The sequence below is a fragment of the Leishmania martiniquensis genome, chromosome 26, assembly GCF_017916325.1.
Source record: "Leishmania martiniquensis isolate LSCM1 chromosome 26, whole genome shotgun sequence".
In the NCBI taxonomy this organism is placed as follows: domain Eukaryota; phylum Euglenozoa; class Kinetoplastea; order Trypanosomatida; family Trypanosomatidae; genus Leishmania; species Leishmania martiniquensis.
The window spans coordinates 703,881-723,218 of NC_090161.1; the positions used below are offsets into that span (position 1 = coordinate 703,881).

The 19,338-nt window shown below is 60.8% G+C and overlaps 5 protein-coding genes across 5 annotated transcripts; all 5 read left to right on the plus strand.

Moving 5' to 3' along the window:
* Positions 1–2,818: 2,818 nt before the first annotated feature.
* Positions 2,819–3,790, plus strand: LSCM1_04203 (uncharacterized protein; the record flags this gene model as incomplete). The annotated part of the gene is made up of 1 exon (XM_067321718.1): positions 2,819–3,790. One exon carries the CDS (start codon positions 2,819–2,821, stop codon positions 3,788–3,790), a length of 972 nt encoding a protein of 323 aa, XP_067177949.1.
* Positions 3,791–4,881: 1,091 nt separating this feature from the next.
* On the plus strand, positions 4,882–8,541 carry LSCM1_04204 (uncharacterized protein; the record flags this gene model as incomplete). The annotated part of the gene is made up of 1 exon (XM_067321719.1): positions 4,882–8,541. One exon carries the CDS (start codon positions 4,882–4,884, stop codon positions 8,539–8,541), a length of 3,660 nt encoding a protein of 1,219 aa, XP_067177950.1.
* Positions 8,542–10,012: 1,471 nt separating this feature from the next.
* On the plus strand, positions 10,013–10,987 carry LSCM1_04205 (uncharacterized protein; the record flags this gene model as incomplete). The annotated part of the gene is made up of 1 exon (XM_067321720.1): positions 10,013–10,987. The coding sequence occupies one exon, from the start codon at positions 10,013–10,015 to the stop codon at positions 10,985–10,987; it is 975 nt and encodes a 324-aa protein (XP_067177951.1).
* A 2,157-nt stretch (positions 10,988–13,144) lies between these two features.
* On the plus strand, positions 13,145–14,059 carry LSCM1_04206 (uncharacterized protein; the record flags this gene model as incomplete). Its single annotated transcript, XM_067321721.1, has 1 exon — positions 13,145–14,059. The coding sequence occupies one exon, from the start codon at positions 13,145–13,147 to the stop codon at positions 14,057–14,059; it is 915 nt and encodes a 304-aa protein (XP_067177952.1).
* A 2,347-nt stretch (positions 14,060–16,406) lies between these two features.
* Positions 16,407–17,456, plus strand: LSCM1_04207 (uncharacterized protein; the record flags this gene model as incomplete). Its single annotated transcript, XM_067321722.1, has 1 exon — positions 16,407–17,456. One exon carries the CDS (start codon positions 16,407–16,409, stop codon positions 17,454–17,456), a length of 1,050 nt encoding a protein of 349 aa, XP_067177953.1.
* Between the last annotated feature and the right edge of the window lie 1,882 nt (positions 17,457–19,338).

Here is a 19,338-nt window from a genome sequence, read left to right on the forward strand (position 1 = left end):
CTCTCTTCGCTACTCCCCCCACCACACCCGCTGTTGACGGTGGTGGTGGCGGTGGGGACGTCTCAGGCCGTCGTAGGAGGTTCCGCTAGCCGACTCGGTGTAGGGAAGCCGAGCAGCCCGGAGTCGCTGCCAGGTGCGGCGTCGCCTGGAGCGGTGCTGCGACGGAGTGACTTGCGGCAGCGAGCAAATCTGTAGCGGCCACACACTTGGGCAGAGCGCGGGCGCGACTCGAGCGTACCCCACCCGGGCCGCGGTGCCGACCGGGGTCGGTGTGGGGCCTGGGCCGCTGTGATGGGGTCGGCACCGCGTGGCGACCGGCATGAGGGGCTTGGCTGCGAGGCGACGAGCGGAGCGGGTGTGCAGAGGTGGAGGTCGAGTCAGGGGCCGTGCTCCGATGGGGCTGGTCGGCGCATCGCTGCACCGCGTGTGTCTGCCGGTGCTTTGGACCAGGAGGCGCTTTGGGCTCGGATGACAGGGCCGGGGGCCGAGTGGTGTTGACCTCACGTGGTGTGTCTGTGTGTGTGTGTGCGGAAGGGGGGAGGGTGGCGGGAGGGCTTTCCTGCAGTGCCCGGCGAATGATGGACTGACCTGTGAAATTTACTGCGTTCTTTCTGAGCGTTGCAGTGATGTACGCTTCATTGAGTTGCGATCTTCAACGAAACTTTTGGCTGACGGATTCGGGGGCCCTGCGCAGTGGTCGGCTCGGTGGTTGGCGCTGTCCGTGTGCTCACGTGTATGCGCTCGTGTCATGGTGTGGAAGGGGTGACAGGCCGCGTGCGTGCGCTCCTGCCCGACACCCGTTCTCTGGCGCTCAAGGTCGTAGGGGGCGTTGGAGCGGCCGGCAAGCCGACGGACCAGGGCGCATGCAAGCGAGCGGCCGGGGCCAACCGTGACAAAGCAGTTCGTGTTACCGCTCGAATAGATGCCCAGTGCGTCTGCTCCTGTATTCGAGGCCTTGCGTGTCAAAGGGCTGCAAGATGCTGAGCGCGCCTGTGGAGGCGTGCTGGCTTCCGTTGGAGAGTGGGGCAGAGCTGTGGGGCTGCGAGGGCGGCTCCACCTTCCGGTGGCCGCCACGTATGCTGCGCGCGTGTGGTGTTTCGGAAGGATGGGCGTGCTCGTGTGTGCGGAAGGGGGGAGGGTGGCGGGAGGGCTTTCCTGCAGTGCCCGGCGAATGATGGACTGACCTGTGAAATTTACTGCGTTCTTTCTGAGCGTTGCAGTGATGTACGCTTCATTGAGTTGCGATCTTCAACGAAACTTTTGGCTGACGGATTCGGGGGCCCTGCGCAGTGGTCGGCTCGGTGGTTGGCGCTGTCCGTGTGCTCACGTGTATGCGCTCGTGTCATGGTGTGGAAGGGGTGACAGGCCGCGTGCGTGCGCTCCTGCCCGACACCCGTTCTCTGGCGCTCAAGGTCGTAGGGGGCGTTGGAGCGGCCGGCAAGCCGACGGACCAGGGCGCATGCAAGCGAGCGGCCGGGGCCAACCGTGACAAAGCAGTTCGTGTTACCGCTCGAATAGATGCCCAGTGCGTCTGCTCCTGTATTCGAGGCCTTGCGTGTCAAAGGGCTGCAAGATGCTGAGCGCGCCTGTGGAGGCGTGCTGGCTTCCGTTGGAGAGTGGGGCAGAGCTGTGGGGCTGCGAGGGCGGCTCCACCTTCCGGTGGCCGCCACGTATGCTGCGCGCGTGTGGTGTTTCGGAAGGATGGGCGTGCTCGTGTGTGCGGAAGGGGGGAGGGTGGCGGGAGGGCTTTCCTGCAGTGCCCGGCGAATGATGGACTGACCTGTGAAATTTACTGCGTTCTTTCTGAGCGTTGCAGTGATGTACGCTTCATTGAGTTGCGATCTTCAACGAAACTTTTGGCTGACGGATTCGGGGGCCCTGCGCAGTGGTCGGCTCGGTGGTTGGCGCTGTCCGTGTGCTCACGTGTATGCGCTCGTGTCATGGTGTGGAAGGGGTGACAGGCCGCGTGCGTGCGCTCCTGCCCGACACCCGTTCTCTGGCGCTCAAGGTCGTAGGGGGCGTTGGAGCGGCCGGCAAGCCGACGGACCAGGGCGCATGCAAGCGAGCGGCCGGGGCCAACCGTGACAAAGCAGTTCGTGTTACCGCTCGAATAGATGCCCAGTGCGTCTGCTCCTGTATTCGAGGCCTTGCGTGTCAAAGGGCTGCAAGATGCTGAGCGCGCCTGTGGAGGCGTGCTGGCTTCCGTTGGAGAGTGGGGCAGAGCTGTGGGGCTGCGAGGGGTGAACACGCTTTGGGTACGTGCTCTCTGCATGTTTTGATCCCGTGCCTGCTAGTAGCGGCCACACGGGCGGCGATAAAGTTCCTTGGCACGAACGTGGCGGCAAGCGACGGAGGACCGTGCCTGTTGTAGGTGCCCGTTCCCCTTGTTTTTTTTTTTCATAGCCGACAGAGGCGACTCACGCACTCCTGCGTGTTCTTGTGCAGAGGCACAGGACATGGTGCACCCCTTCATGCATAAGTGCCTCGCACGGCGTGGTACTGCGAGCCTCACGCACGATGTCCGCTGATGGACGTTCTCCGGCGCATGCTCGCTGCTACGCTTCATCTTTATTTTTTTTCCGCCCTCCCACTGCCGAACACCACTGCTGCCGTCCTGCCCCTTCCCCTTCACTTCTCGCTTGAAAAGAAAGAAAGGCCTCGCGTGCAACCGTCCTACTGCTGCCGCGCGTGCCGGAGATCGCGGAGCGCATCAACAGTAGCCTCCGCTCTCTTGCGTGCCCCACCGCACCACCACACACCATCGTATCCGCTGTGAAGGAAGTGACGACAGTGCCTCAAGAGGGAAGGTCAAAAAGGTATGTCACTGGAGACCTGGGCGGTCGCCGCTGTCGCGATCGTCGACGCTGAGGGTATGCCGCTGCTGCTGCGTACGTACACGTCACCAAAGGAGGTGCTCAACTCCGCCGCAGCCCCGCTGCACGCGCACCTCTACGTCGGACCAGAGGATGTGATCAAGCTGCACTTCGTCCTCTTCGCCTCCCTGGATCGCTGCGAGGAGATGCGCGCAAGGGCAGCGCTGTCGCCGACTCGCATCGCTTCGTCGTCGCCGAGGAGTATCATGGGGGGCGGCACGGAGGACCTCCTCATCGGTACGAAGAGCGGTGAGACATCTATTACGGAGCCGCCGAGCGCTGCTGCCACCATCTTTCCCGCTCTTGCCAACAGCTCCCTGACAACTTCCGTGCTGAACGCATCAGCAGCGAACAAGGCGCGGCTCATCTCCCCGACCACGGATTCAAGGTTCTTGGGAAAGCTGCTGGAGAGCCATCGCATGAGGAGCTACGGCTTTCGATCTGTCACAGGCATTCACACCCTACTCGTGACTGTAGGTGGTGAAGCGCCGGCGGATGCGATGGTGCCGCTTTGCCGCGCCGTTTACGAGTGCTCCTCTGCGGCGTTGTGCAATCCGTTTCGCTCTCCAGCTCAATACTGGCGCGCTCAGGAGCAGCTGCTCTGGCGAACGCAGCCATCCGCGCTTCACGGTGAGGCGACCGGCGCGGCGGCATTGCAGCTCGCAGAAGAGGCGGAAGGCAACTGCGAAGGCCAGAGGTATCCTCTGCGTGCTCACGGTAGAGCTGCTGGGGCCCCCTCAACCTGGCCTTCCCTTCCACCCGGAACGGCGGAGTGGAGTTGGCCGCGGCCGGCCCCGGCCTCCGTTTCCGCTCTCTCCGCGGAGCCGACGCTGGCGCTGTCGCGCACATTCAATAACCAGCTCGAGGCGTTGCTTTCGAGCTTCACTGTCACGGCACGAAGCTGCATCGTTCAGTAAGGGCGCTCGATGTGCTGCTGGCGCTCTCACCGTGTCGTCCCGCTACTTCTTCCACCGTGGCCGCTCGTTGTCTTCTCGATCCTCACGGTGGCTGTGGTGGAAGGGGGCAGGCAGCAGGGAGCGACAATATGGAGGGTGGAGCGCAGGGCTGCCAGTGCGAGGCCTCATATCTCCATCCGCGTCGTTGCGTGCGTGTGTTCTCCAGCGGAAAGACGGCATTCAGGCGAAGTTGACGGGGCTCAGCGTTTTCTTTGGTATTGTGCATACGTGCGCATGCTCCCCTCCCTTGCGTAGAAGAGCTGAATGCGTGCGCCGTGGACGCGGTGAATCTGGTGAGGTGTCGATGACTTCTTGGCGGTCAAAGGAGGGGTGGCGGACGGTGGCTGTGCGGCCGCCATGCTCCCTCTCCGCCGCAACGCCGCGCTCGTGCCATCCAAAGTGCCATCTGATGCGGCGCGTTGCTCTGTATGGTAGACACACACACACAAATAGAGCGTTGCTCCAGTAGGACGAGCCCAACGGAGTGGATGTCTCTACTGCAGGTGCCGAGGCTGTACCTCGCGCTCCCTTGCCGTAGACTGAGTCCCCCTCCCTCTCCCCCTCTCTCATTGCTGATGTCTTGGGCATAGGGGGCCGCCTCGTTTGCTTTGCCGCCAACCGCTTCTGTGACTTGCGTGTCTCACCACGTTCCCCCCTTTTCTTTGCCTGTACGGGTGCGTGTGGGACGGTGTGCCATCACCGCGCTACACGAGGCGGGTGCGGGGGCAGGAGCACACACGGCGCGCTCGAGAACGCTTCTCGTTCATATTTTCCGCGCCCCCTTCATGTGAGCGCCCTTTTGCATCGCAGACGCGCGTGCACACACACACACACACACAGGGGTAAAAGGGGCGAGTACAGGCGCTCCTTGGGCTCGTATTCTATACACATTCCCCCCCCCCACACCAACACATACACACACACAGACAAGCGAGCAGACATTCGTGTTGAATGAAAATAGGACCCCAGTGACTCCGCGACGCACCCCCATACAACCCACCCACCCACACAAACGCACGTGCGCGCCCACAAACGAAATACGCGGGAGGGAAATGGGTTCCGTAGAGGAGATCGACTCCCTGGCGGAGTCCATGTACGCCAATCCGGACCCGGAGGCTCGCCGGCACGCACAGGAGCGTCTCACTGCTCTCACACAAGAGAGCGCAGATGTCGCACCGCTGGAGGCGATCTTTGCGCGGTCGAACAATCAGTATGCGCTAATGTTTGTGTCACAGGGCGTGGTCACGTGGTTCAAAGCAAATCGAAAGTGGCTCTCAAACGAGCAGCGCTTCGAGGTGGTGGTGAACATGTGCGGCACTTGCGTGCAGAGGGTCAGTCTTGCCGGAGCCCCACGTCACGTAACTCTAGGCCTCATGAGTGCATACGCCAAGCTGACGAAGCTGTGCTTCGAGAAGGGCACGCTCATGATGGAGGCCGTTGCATTCGCGCTTCAGATGCTGCACGACGCTTCACCTTCGTACGCGAAGAGCGTTGCCCACAACGGTGGCTGCGGCACAGCCGCCGGCTCGCACGAGGTCGGCAGCGACAGCGCCCGTATCACCGACTCGGCTAACGGCGCCGCGCCTTCTTCGGTGGTGAGTGTCGGCGCGGGTAGCATGGCTGCCAGTGGCGGTGGTGCGAGCGGCAGCGACGGCGGCCCGCTTGGGTATGGTATTATTCGGCACTCTCGCTTTGCCCCGACCGGCTACCGCAGCGAGGAGGAGCGCCGCACCGCCTACCACATCGCCCTGCTGCTGCTCACCACCCTCGTTAATGAGTTTAGCAAGTACGACTCGGCCAAGTCGCAGATGTACATGAACTTCTCCGCCCACCGCCGCTGCAGCAACAACTTCCGTGACGAGTGCATGCTGGACATCTTCGTCGCTAGCATGGCCGAGTTGGAAGGCGTCAGCAGCGCGTCTCCCATGCTGCTGCAGGTAACGGAATTTGTGCGGGACTGCCTCACGTACGACTTCATGGCGATCATGGTGGATGAGACTGAGGAGGCGCTCTCCGCCCAGTTCCCGAGCTCGTGGAAGGGGGTGCTGCTTGCGCCGCACACGTGGGATGTGTTGTGGGGCCAGCACGCTACACTGCCCTATCCCCACTGTGCTACGCTGCTCACTGGCCTGACAAGCATGTGTGGCATCCGTCGCACCTTCTTCGAGTCCACCGAGGAGCGTGTCCAATACCTGAACGGTGCCCTGACCCACCTTGTTCATGCAATGCAGCTGAGTGACGGACGACTGAAGGTGCCGCACTACGTGACAGTGCTGGCGGAGGCGTGCCACCGCTTCGTCTCCCCGTTCGGCTATCGCGATCTACACCTGAGTTCCGTCTTTCAGGCGTGGATATCGGCACTCCGTGCCGTGTCACTGGACGTCTTCCGCATTCCATTCGGCCAGTCTGGCTCCTTCACCACGGCGACGACCCTTCTCAACTTCTGGAGCCGGTTGGCCACCTCGAGGCGCATGTACAGCATGTCTGAAGAGTCCCCAAAGGATTTAGAGCTCATCTCGCCCGAGCTTGTTATGCGCTTCTTCGAAGCCCGCGTATACGTCGCAGGCGGCAGTGGCCAGCAGGGGCCAGTGCACCGTAACACAAATAACGCAAACGGCGACCTTGAGGGAATGGAGTACAACATGGAGACCGACGAGGACTTCGAGGCCACAATGGAGTCGATTCTCGCACAGTCGGACGCCGCCGCAAACCTCGCGCTGCTGGAGCACACCGAGGCGATGAGGATGCTGGCAAACTACGTCCACAATGGACTAGGGTCGAATGTGCTGACGAGCCCCAGTGCCACCACTTGGCTGTTCTACCTCGCCGGTGGGCTCGTGCGGCACGTGCTGAGTGCCGTCGAGGAGTCAGCGGTGGAGGCGTGCTCGGGCTTCTTCATGTTCTGTGTGGATTGCGCGAACCATCGCCGCAGCGCCGCTGCGGCGCCGCCGAGGTCGTCTCTCTACAGCTCCTACGTGGAGCGGGCGCTCCTACACTTCTTGACGATGGTGCAGAGTGTGCTCAGCTCCTCGCGCCTGCACGAGGCACTCAACACCGTCGTCACGAACGTCTTCCAGTCTCGGGTGGCGCTGTTTCAGTTCATACTGAACAATACCGGGCACAACATCATGCGCGGGATCACCGGTGACCGCACCACCGACGAAGAAACGTCGCACATCATCCGCGAGTCCATCGAGCTTATCCGCAATGCGTGCATGGATGTCCCGCACTCCATGCTAGGAGAGCTGCACCTTGAGCTGCCTCCCGTGGTGGAACTGCCCCTGGCACAGTCGGTTCAAACCTACAAGCTGCGCACGAACCTCTCCGCGGTGCTGTGGCGGCTCTTCAGTGTGGCGCCGTACTCGCAGGCTAACCTGAAGGGGTTTCTGCAGCCGATCGAGCTGTGCATGCAGAACACGCTCAGCGGCGGCGGCGGCAATGACGCGCTTTTCACGGCTGGGTGGATGCGTGACCTGCGCGGCGTTGTTCTGGCGTTGCGGGACAGTGCGGATGGGCTCAGCGACCTTGTGGAGTGGGTGTGCGACCACGCCAGCTCCTTTCACGAGGTGCTGCACCGGTCCGCGGCGCAGCACAGCATTGTAATCGTTTCCTTCCTGCGCTTCCTGGAAGAGCTCGTCTCGCAAATGGGAGGCCGCTGCACGCTGCCGTGCTGCACAGCGCACAGCTCTTGCGGACTCATGCTTTTCAAGCACATGTGCTCTCTTATGCAGAGCATAATCGAGCAGTGCATCACAGACGAGCACATTCAGCGTGTCAGCACTGTCGGCGGAGGCGGTATGGTGGATGGCGCCTACGACATGATGCTGAAACCACTGGCACTCTCCCTGAGTGTCTTGAGGAGGTCGATCCAGGGCGGCTTCGTGCCACTCGGCGCCATGACCTTCTACCACGATGAGACGTACGACAACGTCCTCCTCGGTCTGCTGCGCATGGTCGGTGTGTTTCCGTTCCTTTACTTCAAGGAGTACCCGAAAGTGCCCTACGCGGTGGTGAATATGCTGCGCACGGTGACGGAGGAGTTTGCCTATCGCCCTCTGATGAGCCTCGACGCTGGCGAGCTGGAGAAGCTCATTTCCTTTGTCGTGTACCTCTGCGAGGACGTCGACACGCAGACCGGCACGCTGCTGCACGGGCTCTCCTTCCTCAGCTTTGTCGCTGGCCTTATTAGAGAGGTCAAGGCGCTCTCCACGCAGGCGGTGTCACCGGCGCTAGAGGCGCGCCCGCACGGCACCCCTCCACCGTCCCCGATGCAGCTGCCTTCCTTCTACGCGAGCCCCTCAGGCCGCCTTTCCGGCACACCAGGCAGCCTTGGTGCTCGCAGCGGCGGCGGTGCAGGCGGCCGCTCTGGCGTTGGCGCCTCGGCGCCGCGGGCGACGCGGCTGGCCAGGGAGGCGCTGGCTCGCACACTAGAGCCGTTCAACTCGCTGTGGGAGCGACTCATCTCTGTTGCCATGAACGTCATTGTGTGCCAGGACCGCGCCCTGAGTGTCAGCTGCGCGGTGGTGTACCCTATCTTTGAGGTACACCCGCCGTTCTGGTACTCCTTCGTGGAGAACTTTGTGTGCACCTACCCAGAGCGGAAGCAGCCGATGGTGCGGGAGGCGCTCTCCACCCTATCGCATGCCGCCGAGTCGCAAGACAAGTTTTTCTCTGAGGTGTTTACCTTTCGTCAGACAATGCGCAGTCTTTGAGTGGGTGGTGACCGTGGGCGAGTCTGTGCGTGCAGCTTAGGCATGGATGCTGCCGTGTTCTCGTAGTCTTCGTAGAAGTCGCGCCGGCTCATGGCGCCGCCGATGGTGAGGTCGACAGGGTGATGGGATCGGGCGGCAACTATGGCGTGGGCTTCTGTAGTCTCATGGTTGGCTGATGGCACTTGGGACGAGGAGCGGTGCGACTTGTGCCGCTGTCTCGCCGCCTTCGGGCGTGCCGCGCGCGCTTTACGGAGGATATGAATCATGCCGGCCGTCCATGTGTGCAGCAGGGGTGGTGGTAGTGGTGGTGGACGTCCAGCAGTGTGTGTATGTGTGTGTGTGTGCGTGTGCTGTGCGTGCGCTGTACCGGGTCTTCCTCTGCCCTGTGCGCGCGTGCTTCTCCCTTTATTATGGATAACGTAGTGGTTGCGTATAAAGCGTCTCAGCGTTCGTTGACCCGGCTGAAGGAGCGAGCGCAAAGGGAGTTGGTGGGTGGGTGGTGGCGGTGGGGGAAGGGAAGGGAGGAGAGGGGGGAGGAGAGGGGCAAGAGGGAGGCTGGCACACGCGCCTGTACGCAACCACTTCCTCGCCTGCGGTGCACATTTGCGATCGGCCCGTTTTCTCCCCCGCGTCTCCCTTTTCGGGGATGCTCTCCTCCCACCATGCGACAGGCCGCTGAGGGCTAGGCGAGGCGCCCATCGCTAGCACCCGTCATTCGTGCTCTGCACACGCACACGCGTCACGTAATTGGAGCACAAATCGCCAACACCCGAACTCAGTGCCACGCGCAAGCGAAGATGTGCGCTGACCGCCATTTCCGTTGAATTTTGTTTGCGGCGGTCGATAGCCTTTTTTCAGATACAGCAGCCTTCGACGACGACAGGGGCAGGAGCGCGAGGGACGGAAACAAAAAAGCGTTCACCACACCGTTGCATCAAACGCAGAACAAGGAGGTGTGCGCGCGGGTGTGTCTGCGCGTCTCTCTCTCTCTCTTTTTCTGTGTGTGTGCGGGCTGGCTGGCTCCGTCTGTAACGCATAGCTATGCGCACATCCCTTACGCGCCCGCCTGGGATAGGTGCGCTTCGCACGTGAGCGTTTTTCCCCTCCCTCCCTCTCTGCGCGTGCGCATTGCCGCACAGCACAATGCGCGCAACGCCACAACTGTGTCTCCGCGGTGCACCATCTTCTCTCGCTCTCGTATCATTCGTGCGGGGTCTCTCTTGCCTCTTCTAAGGTGCTTACGGCTCGTTTGTGCGTGTGCTTGCAGACGATTGCCCGCCTTTCACCGGTGCGGGACACCCCATCTCACGCACAGCAGCTGCGTCCACACATACAAGCAAATAACGTGACTCAACTCCGTTTTGCTGCGCCGCCTGCGAAAGGGCGGACGGAGAGGTGAGGCAACGCCGCCAACGCTATCGTGGAAGCAAAGCCATCAACGAGTGACCAGAAACCAAGCGTACTAGTCATCATGGCCGATTCTACCAGCCGCACCGTCGAGGAAGTCCGCAAGGACTACGCGAAGCTGCTGGACCCGCGGGAGCCATTGGACAGCCGCCTGCGCGAGCTGTACCGGCTCAAGGAAGACTGTCTCAAGACTGTCGCCGGGGTAAAGGTAATTCTGGAGGCGATCGCTACCACCAACTCAGTCCTACTGCAGCACGAGCTTGTTTACAACGCTGGCCAGAGCGGCTGCGAGGGGGCCGTGCCGGAGCTGGAGCGTATTCTGCGTACTGCTAGCTACGATGTCGTGACACGGCATGAGGCGGCTGAGGCGCTTGGCGCCATTGGCTCGCCGCTTGCGCTACAGGTGCTCAAGACGCACAGTGACCCCACCATTGAGCCAGAGGTGCCGATCCGAGAGACCTGCGAGCTTGCGCTGGCCCGAATCGCTATGAAGGAGACGAGGGGTGAGGTAGCCGTGGCCCCGCCGAGGGGTTGTAAGTTCGTGTCTGTAGACCCGTCTCCGGCGTTTAGTCCACTCTGCTGCGGCACTGACGGGCCATTGCCGCAGACTGTGGAGGAGCTGGAGGCGATGCTGCTGGACACGTCGGGCCGTACACGACTCTTCCGCCGCTATATGGCCATGTTCACCTTGCGCAACATGGGGACGGAGGCAGCGGTGGCCGCGCTCTGCCGCGGCCTACGCCAGGACACCGCCTCGGCGCTGTTCCGCCACGAGGTTGCTTTTGTTCTTGGGCAACTCGAACGCCCGAGCAGCCAGCCGGCTCTCATTGCGGCTCTCAGAGACGAGGAAGAGGCGCCCATGGTGCGGCATGAGGCTGCTGAGGCGCTCGGCGCTATCGCCGATCCGGCGACGCTGCCAGTGCTGGAGAGCTATGCGACTCACCACGAGCCGATCGTCCGCGACAGCTGCAAGGTGGCGCTCGAGATGCATAAGTATTGGGCCAACTTCAACAATCTTGGCCATCAGCAGCAGGCGTAAGTGCGGGAGGCTGGAGGTGTGAGAGGGTTATGAGAAGGGAGCGAAGCGTGGCGGCGACAGGGTGTCGTCTTGCACAGCGCGCTGCCTATCCGGCACTCCTCCTCTCGACCTCTTTTGCCCTCCTACTTGAGTTGCCGTTGCTGACTTGGAGGCCGCCAACGTGATCCTCATGCTCGATGCCGCCTGCGAGGCCGACTTCCCATCACCTCTGTGCGCACGTGGGGCATATCTTGCCCGCTCCACGAGAGTGAAGCGGTGTGCTATCACTAAACATAAAGAAACCTTACGAACTAACGAAGTGTTGACGTAATGCGACTCCCTTCCCTCTCCCCCTTTCCCTTCCTAAAGAAAAGACAGCGATGGTGTGAGTGGCCAGGCGTACATGTGTCTGCTCTGTCTTATCGCCACGCTCCAGTTCAGAGGTGGTTGTGGGATGGGGCATGCACACCCGAGCTTACGGTTGAAGGTGTGCGGCTAGTGCGGAGGGGGCGTGCTGCGCGATACCCCAACCACCCGCTTCTGCTGCTTTTTTTCTGTCATGGTTGCTGCTCCCTGCCTTGCCTCTCTCTCTCTCCCCGTCCCTCTTCGAGCAGCTGGTAATGGCGGCGAATGGCCATGCGCATGTGTGCGGGGAGTGTAGGTGCTCTGATGGTGACTGTAAGGAGAGGGTGCAGGGTACAAGATGATGAGAGCCCGCCTATCTTCCATCTTCCCCCCTCTTTCTCGTGACTCCCTCGATCCACCCCCATGTCACAGACAAGAGGTGGAACATCGAAGGACACTGACACTTCATTCGGTGAAGATGATCTCTTCCGTGCGGCTTCTCTGGCGGCCGCCGTCGCTGCAGCGCCTCCCCCCTTTCACCCATTTCAGCCGTCTTGGTCTTGCGGATGTGTGCATCGTCGACTGCACCACCGGTGTGAATGTGGTTGTTCTGGCTGGGCCTTCTTGCGAGCGCACGCCCCGCTCAACAGCCGCTGCTGGCTTCAACTGTGCGCCATCTCAATGCACTCCCTACTCCTCCCAGATGAATTCCCTCAAAGGCCACTGAGTCAGTGTGCGAGGCCCTGCGGGCGCACGCGTTGCCCTCTCCTTGTCGGATCCGTTTACACATATATGTGTGTGTGTGTAAGCGCTGCTAGCCGGGCAGAGGAGGAGGAGGGGGGGCGAGTGGGGGCACAGCGGTGCGGCGAGTCGGATCGCCGACTGCGTTTGCGCTCTTCTTTCGTTGCGCAGGTCGAGTCGCCGCCTTTGCGGTACCGCTCAGCGTCACGTGCTGCTTGCACTTCCTTTGAGAGCGTGCTTTGGCGGCCTGATGGTGTGCCCTCTGTCCGTCTGTCTCGCCATAATGACTGGCCGTGCCTCCCGTGCTGGACCTGCCCACGCGGCCCCCCTCGCGTCTCTCACTCGGCGGGAGAGCAAGCTGGAGGAGCAGGCGGCCCGCACTCCTGTCCGTGGCGCAAAGACATCATATACGCGTGTCTGTGGGCTTGCTGGGTGCTGCACTCTTGCACCCACGGCGACGGCCTCGGCGTCAGCGGCGCGGGCGAACACCGGCCTCGAGGCCGGACCGATTACGAGCGCTGTGCGGACTTGCTGATGGCATCGGACCTCATCTCCGTTCTCTTCTCCCCCCTCTCTTGCTCAAGTCGTAAGCAAAGGTATACATCCTCATATATATGTGTGTGTGTGTGTACGTATGTGCTCACCTACAGCCAACACAACACCCGAAACGCGACACAACAACGCGACGCCCTCACGCGTATCGGTACGCGCAAGCAGAGCGACATCAGCACCTCGCGCAGCAGCGCACGTTGCCATCTCTCCCACTGCTGTTTTCTCTATCAGTATATCAATTTGTTTTGCTGTCGTCGTCTGAGGCTCTCTTTGGCATCACTGCGCTGGCCGCAAGGTAAGACAGAGGCGCACGGGGCGAGGGACCGTTAGAGAGAGAGAGGCCGGCATGGAGAGAGCGAGGGCGCAAGTCGGTCTTACTCTCTTTGTGTGCGTGTGTGGCTGCCTGAGATTTTTGGAGGCGTGGGCCTGCACAATTGCAGCCGGTGAGCGGGGCGACGCCCGAGGGTCAGCGTATTCTGTGCCAGAGCTGCACATACCATCGCACTCGGTCAGGGGGAAAGAGGCAGCGAGCCAGCAGCAATGGGGTTCGCAACCGCGTATGATACGTGGGTAACACCCATGGCCCGCGAGGCTGTCATCTTCGTCCCTATGGTTTCCTTCTGGTTCTCTCTGCAGTACGCGCTCACGCGATTACTGCCGTCGTGCATACCGAACTGGAGGCGGCTGGCGAGGGCGCAACAGGACGACATGGTTGTGCGGTGTTGCAGCATCGCGAACGGCTGCCTGATGTCCTTCTCCGCTGTTCTCTTCTTTACCAACCTCCTACAGAATGGCGGTGTGCTACCGAGTGACCTGTACTCAGCGGTGCCACACTACCGCTTCAGCCGGGTGGCCATCACTGCGTACTTCTTGTGGGATATTGTTGTGTGCTTTTACTACAAGTGGGCCCTGGCATGGAAGGTGCATGGGCTCTGCAGCTTCGTGGGGTCCTACATTCTCCTCTTCCCCTTCTCCGAGAGCTACGCCGGGTACTATACCGGCTGCTTCGAACTGAGCAACGGCTTCCTGCATGTTTCTGTGATGCTGCGCACCTTGTCGGCCATCGCAGATCAGACGACCCAGTGGCCTCTTATCAAAAGCCTCGACAGCTGCGCCGCCGTCTGCGAATACACCTTCGGCGGCCTCTACGCTCTTATTCGCGTGATTGGCGGCACCTACGTGACCTGCAGCTGGCTGCATAATGTGCTGAGCACGTGGCGGTCTGACATCGTCCACGGTGGCGAGCCTGGGTACGTGCCGAAACTGCACAATGAGGTGGCAGCGGGCATCGCCGTAGCCGCTTTATCTGCTTTACAACTGCTGCAGTACTTCTGGTTCGTTGAGATCCTCAGGCGTGCGATCGGTAGCGGTGGCCGCACTGAGGTCAGGAAGGGGGCTGCTTCTGGGGCTGCTGCTGCTGGCGAGTCGAAGACGAAGGGCAAGAAGAGGAGCTGATGCCCACATCAGGGAGGCCGCTTCCCATTGCCCTCTCTGTTCTTTCCACTCCTCCTTTTTTCCCCACGTATGTGCACGTGATGGCCACACGTGCGCGCTGTGTAGCCACGTGGCGCTTACTGAGATGTGCAGGTATGCGGGCAGAGGAAGATGGGACATGGGCGTTTTTTTTTGTGCTGCGTGCGGAGTGGGCACCGACGTGGAGGGAGGGGAGAGAGGAAGGAGCGAGGCGTCGTGAGGACAGCACCTCATGATGAAGCGTCTGTGTCTCTCTTTGTGCTTGTGTGCGTGTGCGTGTGTGGCAGAGGAGGCGAGTCGGAGTGGTGAAGGTCGCGCACCGGGGTGGCCCGCGGAGAGGGAATGCACAGATGTGGATGAGGCGAGGCACGCGCGTGTGCGCCTTGCGTGCATGCCCGTTTCGAGAAGCGCGGACGGCGCACGGAGGCGAGGATGAGTGCACCGGACAGCTTTCGTCCTCTCTCGTCCCTCTACCCATCACCTCTCCAGCCACCTCTTCGCCCCGCAGTTTCTTGGCAGAGCGTGCTGACTGATTTGCTTGTTGGCAGCTCCCTTCGCCTCTCTGCTCTCTGCTCTCTCCTCACACCTTAGCGCCGATCGAGGACCGTGAAGATGAACTGTGGGGAGAGTGGGGCGGGGGCCGACTTTGTGTGTGTGTGTGCCTCGCGCGCCTCTATCGATCGCTATGCTTCTCTCGCTCTCTCTCCCCACTCCTCCTCTTTGCAGTCGATCGCGGCGCACGATGGCGACACGACAGGCGCTGACGTACTCTCATATGTGTGTCCGCGCCCACAGACACATACCGCTGGGCCGGCGGCCGTTGAGGTGGTGAGCGGCGCGCCAGCGTGGCGGAGCAGAGGCACGCACTTGTGAGGCCGGTCGGCCGGCTCACTGAACGGGGGGAGAGGGAGGCCTCCTCTCCCCCTCTTTCCATTTCGTTTGAGCGAAAGGGAAAGGCACGCGTCCACGCGTTCATGACGTCCATTTTCGTTTGCAGCTGCTCCGCTTTCGACCCCGCCTCTTTCCTCTTTATTGTAGCGTCACTCTCTTCTCATTTCGCCCCCTCAACGCGCCGAGATACATCCAATGACCCACCTCCCTCCCCCACATCCACGGACTCCCATGAAATTTCGCTAAAGTGCTCTTCTCCGCGCGTCTCGGGGCCTTTACGCGAAGGCGGATGGGTGCGCATATATCGACTAATCAGACGGAATAGGTGTGTTGCGAAGCAGTGAAGCGGGGAGGGAAGGGTAGGAGGGAGGGGTGAGGCAAGGCGTCTCTCCCTCTCTCTTCCACCACCACCACCACCAGGCGGCAAGCGGGATCAGTTCCGCCCCAGCACGGATGCCCTGGCAAAGCGTCGGGCTTCGTGGCATGTCGCGGCCAGCGAGCTGATTCGCTCTTCTCTGAGTGTTTCTTTGGGATACCCCTCCCCCTCCCCCCACATACAGACGTACACACGTATGTATGTATACATATATATGCATATACATATATATGCGTGTATGTATGTGTCTGCTGCTGTTTTCTTCCTCACCCCTTCCCCCCTCTCTTCGCATCGCAAAAGTACTCCGCCCTCGTGTCTGTGCGTCTCCACCACTTCTGTTTCGGGGGAGGGGTGTACGTCAACGACGTACGGGGAAACGCATACATGTTTACCTAAATGTATAAGTAAACGCATAGATGCATGTGTACACGTGTTGCGCCCACCCCCTTCTCTCTCACCCTTTCTCCTGCTGAGGAGGATGTGGAAATTTTTTTCTTTTACCACTCGTGCGCTCAAGTCAGCCTCACCGCCACCACCTGCCATCATGTCAGCCGCCGAGGGACGCGTTCGAACAGCGAAGCGGTGTGCCCTGCACCTTCATGCGTGTGTGTGTGGGGGGTAGTTCCCAAGCTAAAAAGCGATCTTGTATGAGCGGAGCACAGAATTCCTCTCCCCCGCCCTCCCTGTGGCGATGCTCGACAGGTTGGGTGCCATCACCCATAAAAGCGTGGAAACAGCAGATGGGAACTCGCCACCTCTACCATTACGCGCTCTCCTTCACATCTCTCTCTCCCTCCCTTTTTTGTCGTTCTCTTCAATCTCAGACTACCGAGAGAAGAAGGCGCTTTCAGGCATACACCCACCCACACACTTATCCAAGCAGTCCAGCGTAGAGGGTGAGAGCAGAGAGGAGGCGAAGGGACGCAGGGCAGGGCAGGGCACAGTGCGGCGTGACAACGGTGGATATCTGATATATATATGCCTGTGCGTGTGCATGTATCGCCTCCCTCGCCAGCCTTCGCTTCCTGACGTAGCCGCCGCCAATACGCGAAGAGAACGACAATGGTGCTCGCACATTTTCTTCGCTGTCAGCGCTTTCTGTGGCGTGGCCTTCGTGACCGCGTCATAGTGAGCAAGATGATTAGCGGCATTGTGCCTATCCCCCCCACCGATGCGGCGACATTGGTGGTGCCGGTGAGGGCCATTCGTGCGGCCGCGGCGAACGAGGCGGCCGCGACAGGTGCGGCACCACTTCAACAGGCGTCACGACCGCTGCCGCCGAGATTTGTCTGGCCATGGCTTCGCCAACTGCCGTTTGATCGTGCGTTTGTTCGATTCATCGCCCAGCCTATCGTCGTCCCTGTGTACTGCGGTCTGCGCATGATCGATGAGTTCGGCCATGTCAACAACTCCAAGTACCTTGAAATCTGCGAACTGGCAAGATGGCATCAGCTCTCATTCCTTGGTTTGGGCGCCATGATGGCGCGGCGTCGCGTGGCGTTCGTTGTCTCTGACCTCTCCATCATCTACCAGCGCGAAATCGGCCCGCGGAGTACGGTGTTGGTGGCTACACAAATTCTTCTCCCGCCTTCCCGCACCGCGTGCGCCAGCGAGCCGTCGCCATCTTCGGTGGCATCTTCATCCTCAGAGAAGAGACGAGTGTACATCGAGCACCAGATATGGAGCAGCGATGGGCGTAAGCTTCACGCTGCGTTGACTCTCGCGGCAGCACTCATCGGGCCTATGGAGTACGAGCAGGAGCTGACCCGTCGCTACGATCCGACTGCTGCAGATGCAGCCGCGGAGTCGACTCTCTCTTCTGCAGGAAAGCGTACCCGCCAGCGTACAACATTGAACTGTGAGCACGCCATTGCCGACGCGATGGGCCTTGAGTCCGTGGCGGAACTGCACAAACTGTTCAACCCTGCTGAACATATGTGCACGCCCATGGCGGACGATGATGTCACCACCGCCCCTGCCACGGGCAAAGTCGGTGGGGCACTGGACCAGGAGAGCGCGGAGAGGCAGGAGCGCGTCGCGACTCTGACACGCATCTGGCGCACATCACGTGATCGCCTACGTCATAAGTCGCTTGTCCCTCCTTCGTCGTAGTCGTCCTCTACGACATTCCACTGCAAGACGGACACGAAAAGCTATGATGCTCGCACCTTGGGCAGTGCGTACGCGCCAAACAACGCGTCGAGCAGGGTAGGGGGCGGGGCCTCTCTGCCTAGCTTCGCGCTGACACACACACACACACACATGCATATGCGCGCATGTGTGTTCTGTCGCCTCCCCCCGCCCCTCAGTGCGCATCGAAGAGATCCCTCAATGCTGCGATAGTTGTCATCCTTTGCTTTACCTTCATAGTACAGCGCTTGACGAAACACAGAAGACAGAGTCTGTGAGTGAGCGCGCGCGCGACAAAAGCGAACAGGCGCTGCGAGCACATCATACCCGCACCCCATGCGCACACGTATGAAATGCCCAAGGCGAACCTTGCTCCCCGCCGCTCGCGTGCATCGCCACGCTCGTGAGTGGGTGTGCGCATGTCTTCTTCCGCGCTGTGCGCCTCTTTTTCGGCCACTTCCCCCTCTCCTTCCTGAGCAGGGCGGGCGTGCACCTCATGCTGTGCGCCGCTCTCCCCTGTTGGCCTCTTCTCCCCTCTTCCTTTCATGCGCGCTTGCTCACCTCTCCGCTCCGTCGTCTTCCCCTTTCCCTTCTCCCTCGCTCTCCTTGATCGCGCGCTTCATACGGCGCCCCATGGCGAACCAAACACGCATGAGCCAACGCACGCTGTTTTGCCCCCCCCCCCCCCAATGCAGAGAGTACTCATACCGCAGCCGTTGAGTCGCCCCCATCGCCCCACCCCACCTCACCCCCAAAGTTCAGCGAGAAAGAAGCGCATTGTTTAGAAAAGAGGGCAAACGAACGGCGGGTCGAGACAATAGCGCATCCTCCCTATCGCAGCGCCTCGACACGATTACCATTAGCCTCTCTTTCTGTATCACGCGGCTCACCATCATTTTTTCTTTTTATAGGCGCGTCAGCATCTTTTTCATTGTCTGTTACATCACCGATTTCTCGTCTGTCTGTGGCTCTTTCTCTCTCTCTTTCACTTCCTGGTGGCATATATTTGCCTTCCCAACATTGTCTTCTCTCTGTGCGCCGCTGTGTATGTGTGTGTGCGTGCGTCTTTGTGGGCAGATTTCTTCGCCGTGGACTCTTTTTGGGTTCTCTCTCCCTCTCCACTCTGCCCTCTCCTCTCCCCCTCCCCTCTCTCTCATCTCCTTTCTCTGAGTTACACACCCATTCAACGGACGCCGAACGTTGGCTCATTGGCTCGGTAAAACGGCAGTGGGGCCGATCATAGTGCAGAAAGGTATATCACTTCCACATATACGTGAGGGCAACGCACAACGATTGAAAAGGCGCGTGCTCTCCTCTTTGCGTGTCGTGTTCGCCCGTCTGCACGCCGCACGCCGCCCCTCTCCACTCATCACCGATTTCCGTTTTTTTTTCTTTTCGCCTGTGCGTTTGCCTCTCCGAGCTGCCCGCCCACCCAACGCGGGGCATTGAGCACAGTAACCTTATCTGTGCTCGTGTTGGCCTCTTCGCCCCAGCGCTCGCCCCTTCCCCTCCCTTCCTCCCTCTTCTCTCTCTCCTCCCGTGCTTGTGGTCTTTGTTGGCTTGCTTTCGACCGTGCAGCGTGTGCGCGGACGCCCTCCTGCTGCTGCTCCATCGCGAACAACCCTTCCCTCTCCTTCTCTTCCTTGCTCCCTTTTCTTTGTCCCACACGCACGCCTTTTCCTACTTGCATACAGGCCCCGCCTCACGCACGTTTGTATCAAGTGCTGCGGCCCTACCCGTCCGCTTCCACATCGTTGCCGACAAGGAGTTGAGCGCTCCCCCTCTCCTCGTTTCGGTCTGTCTTTGCTTTCGCACGCGTCAGCGCGGGGAGGGGAGGGGGTGAAGAGGAAACGAACTAAAACCG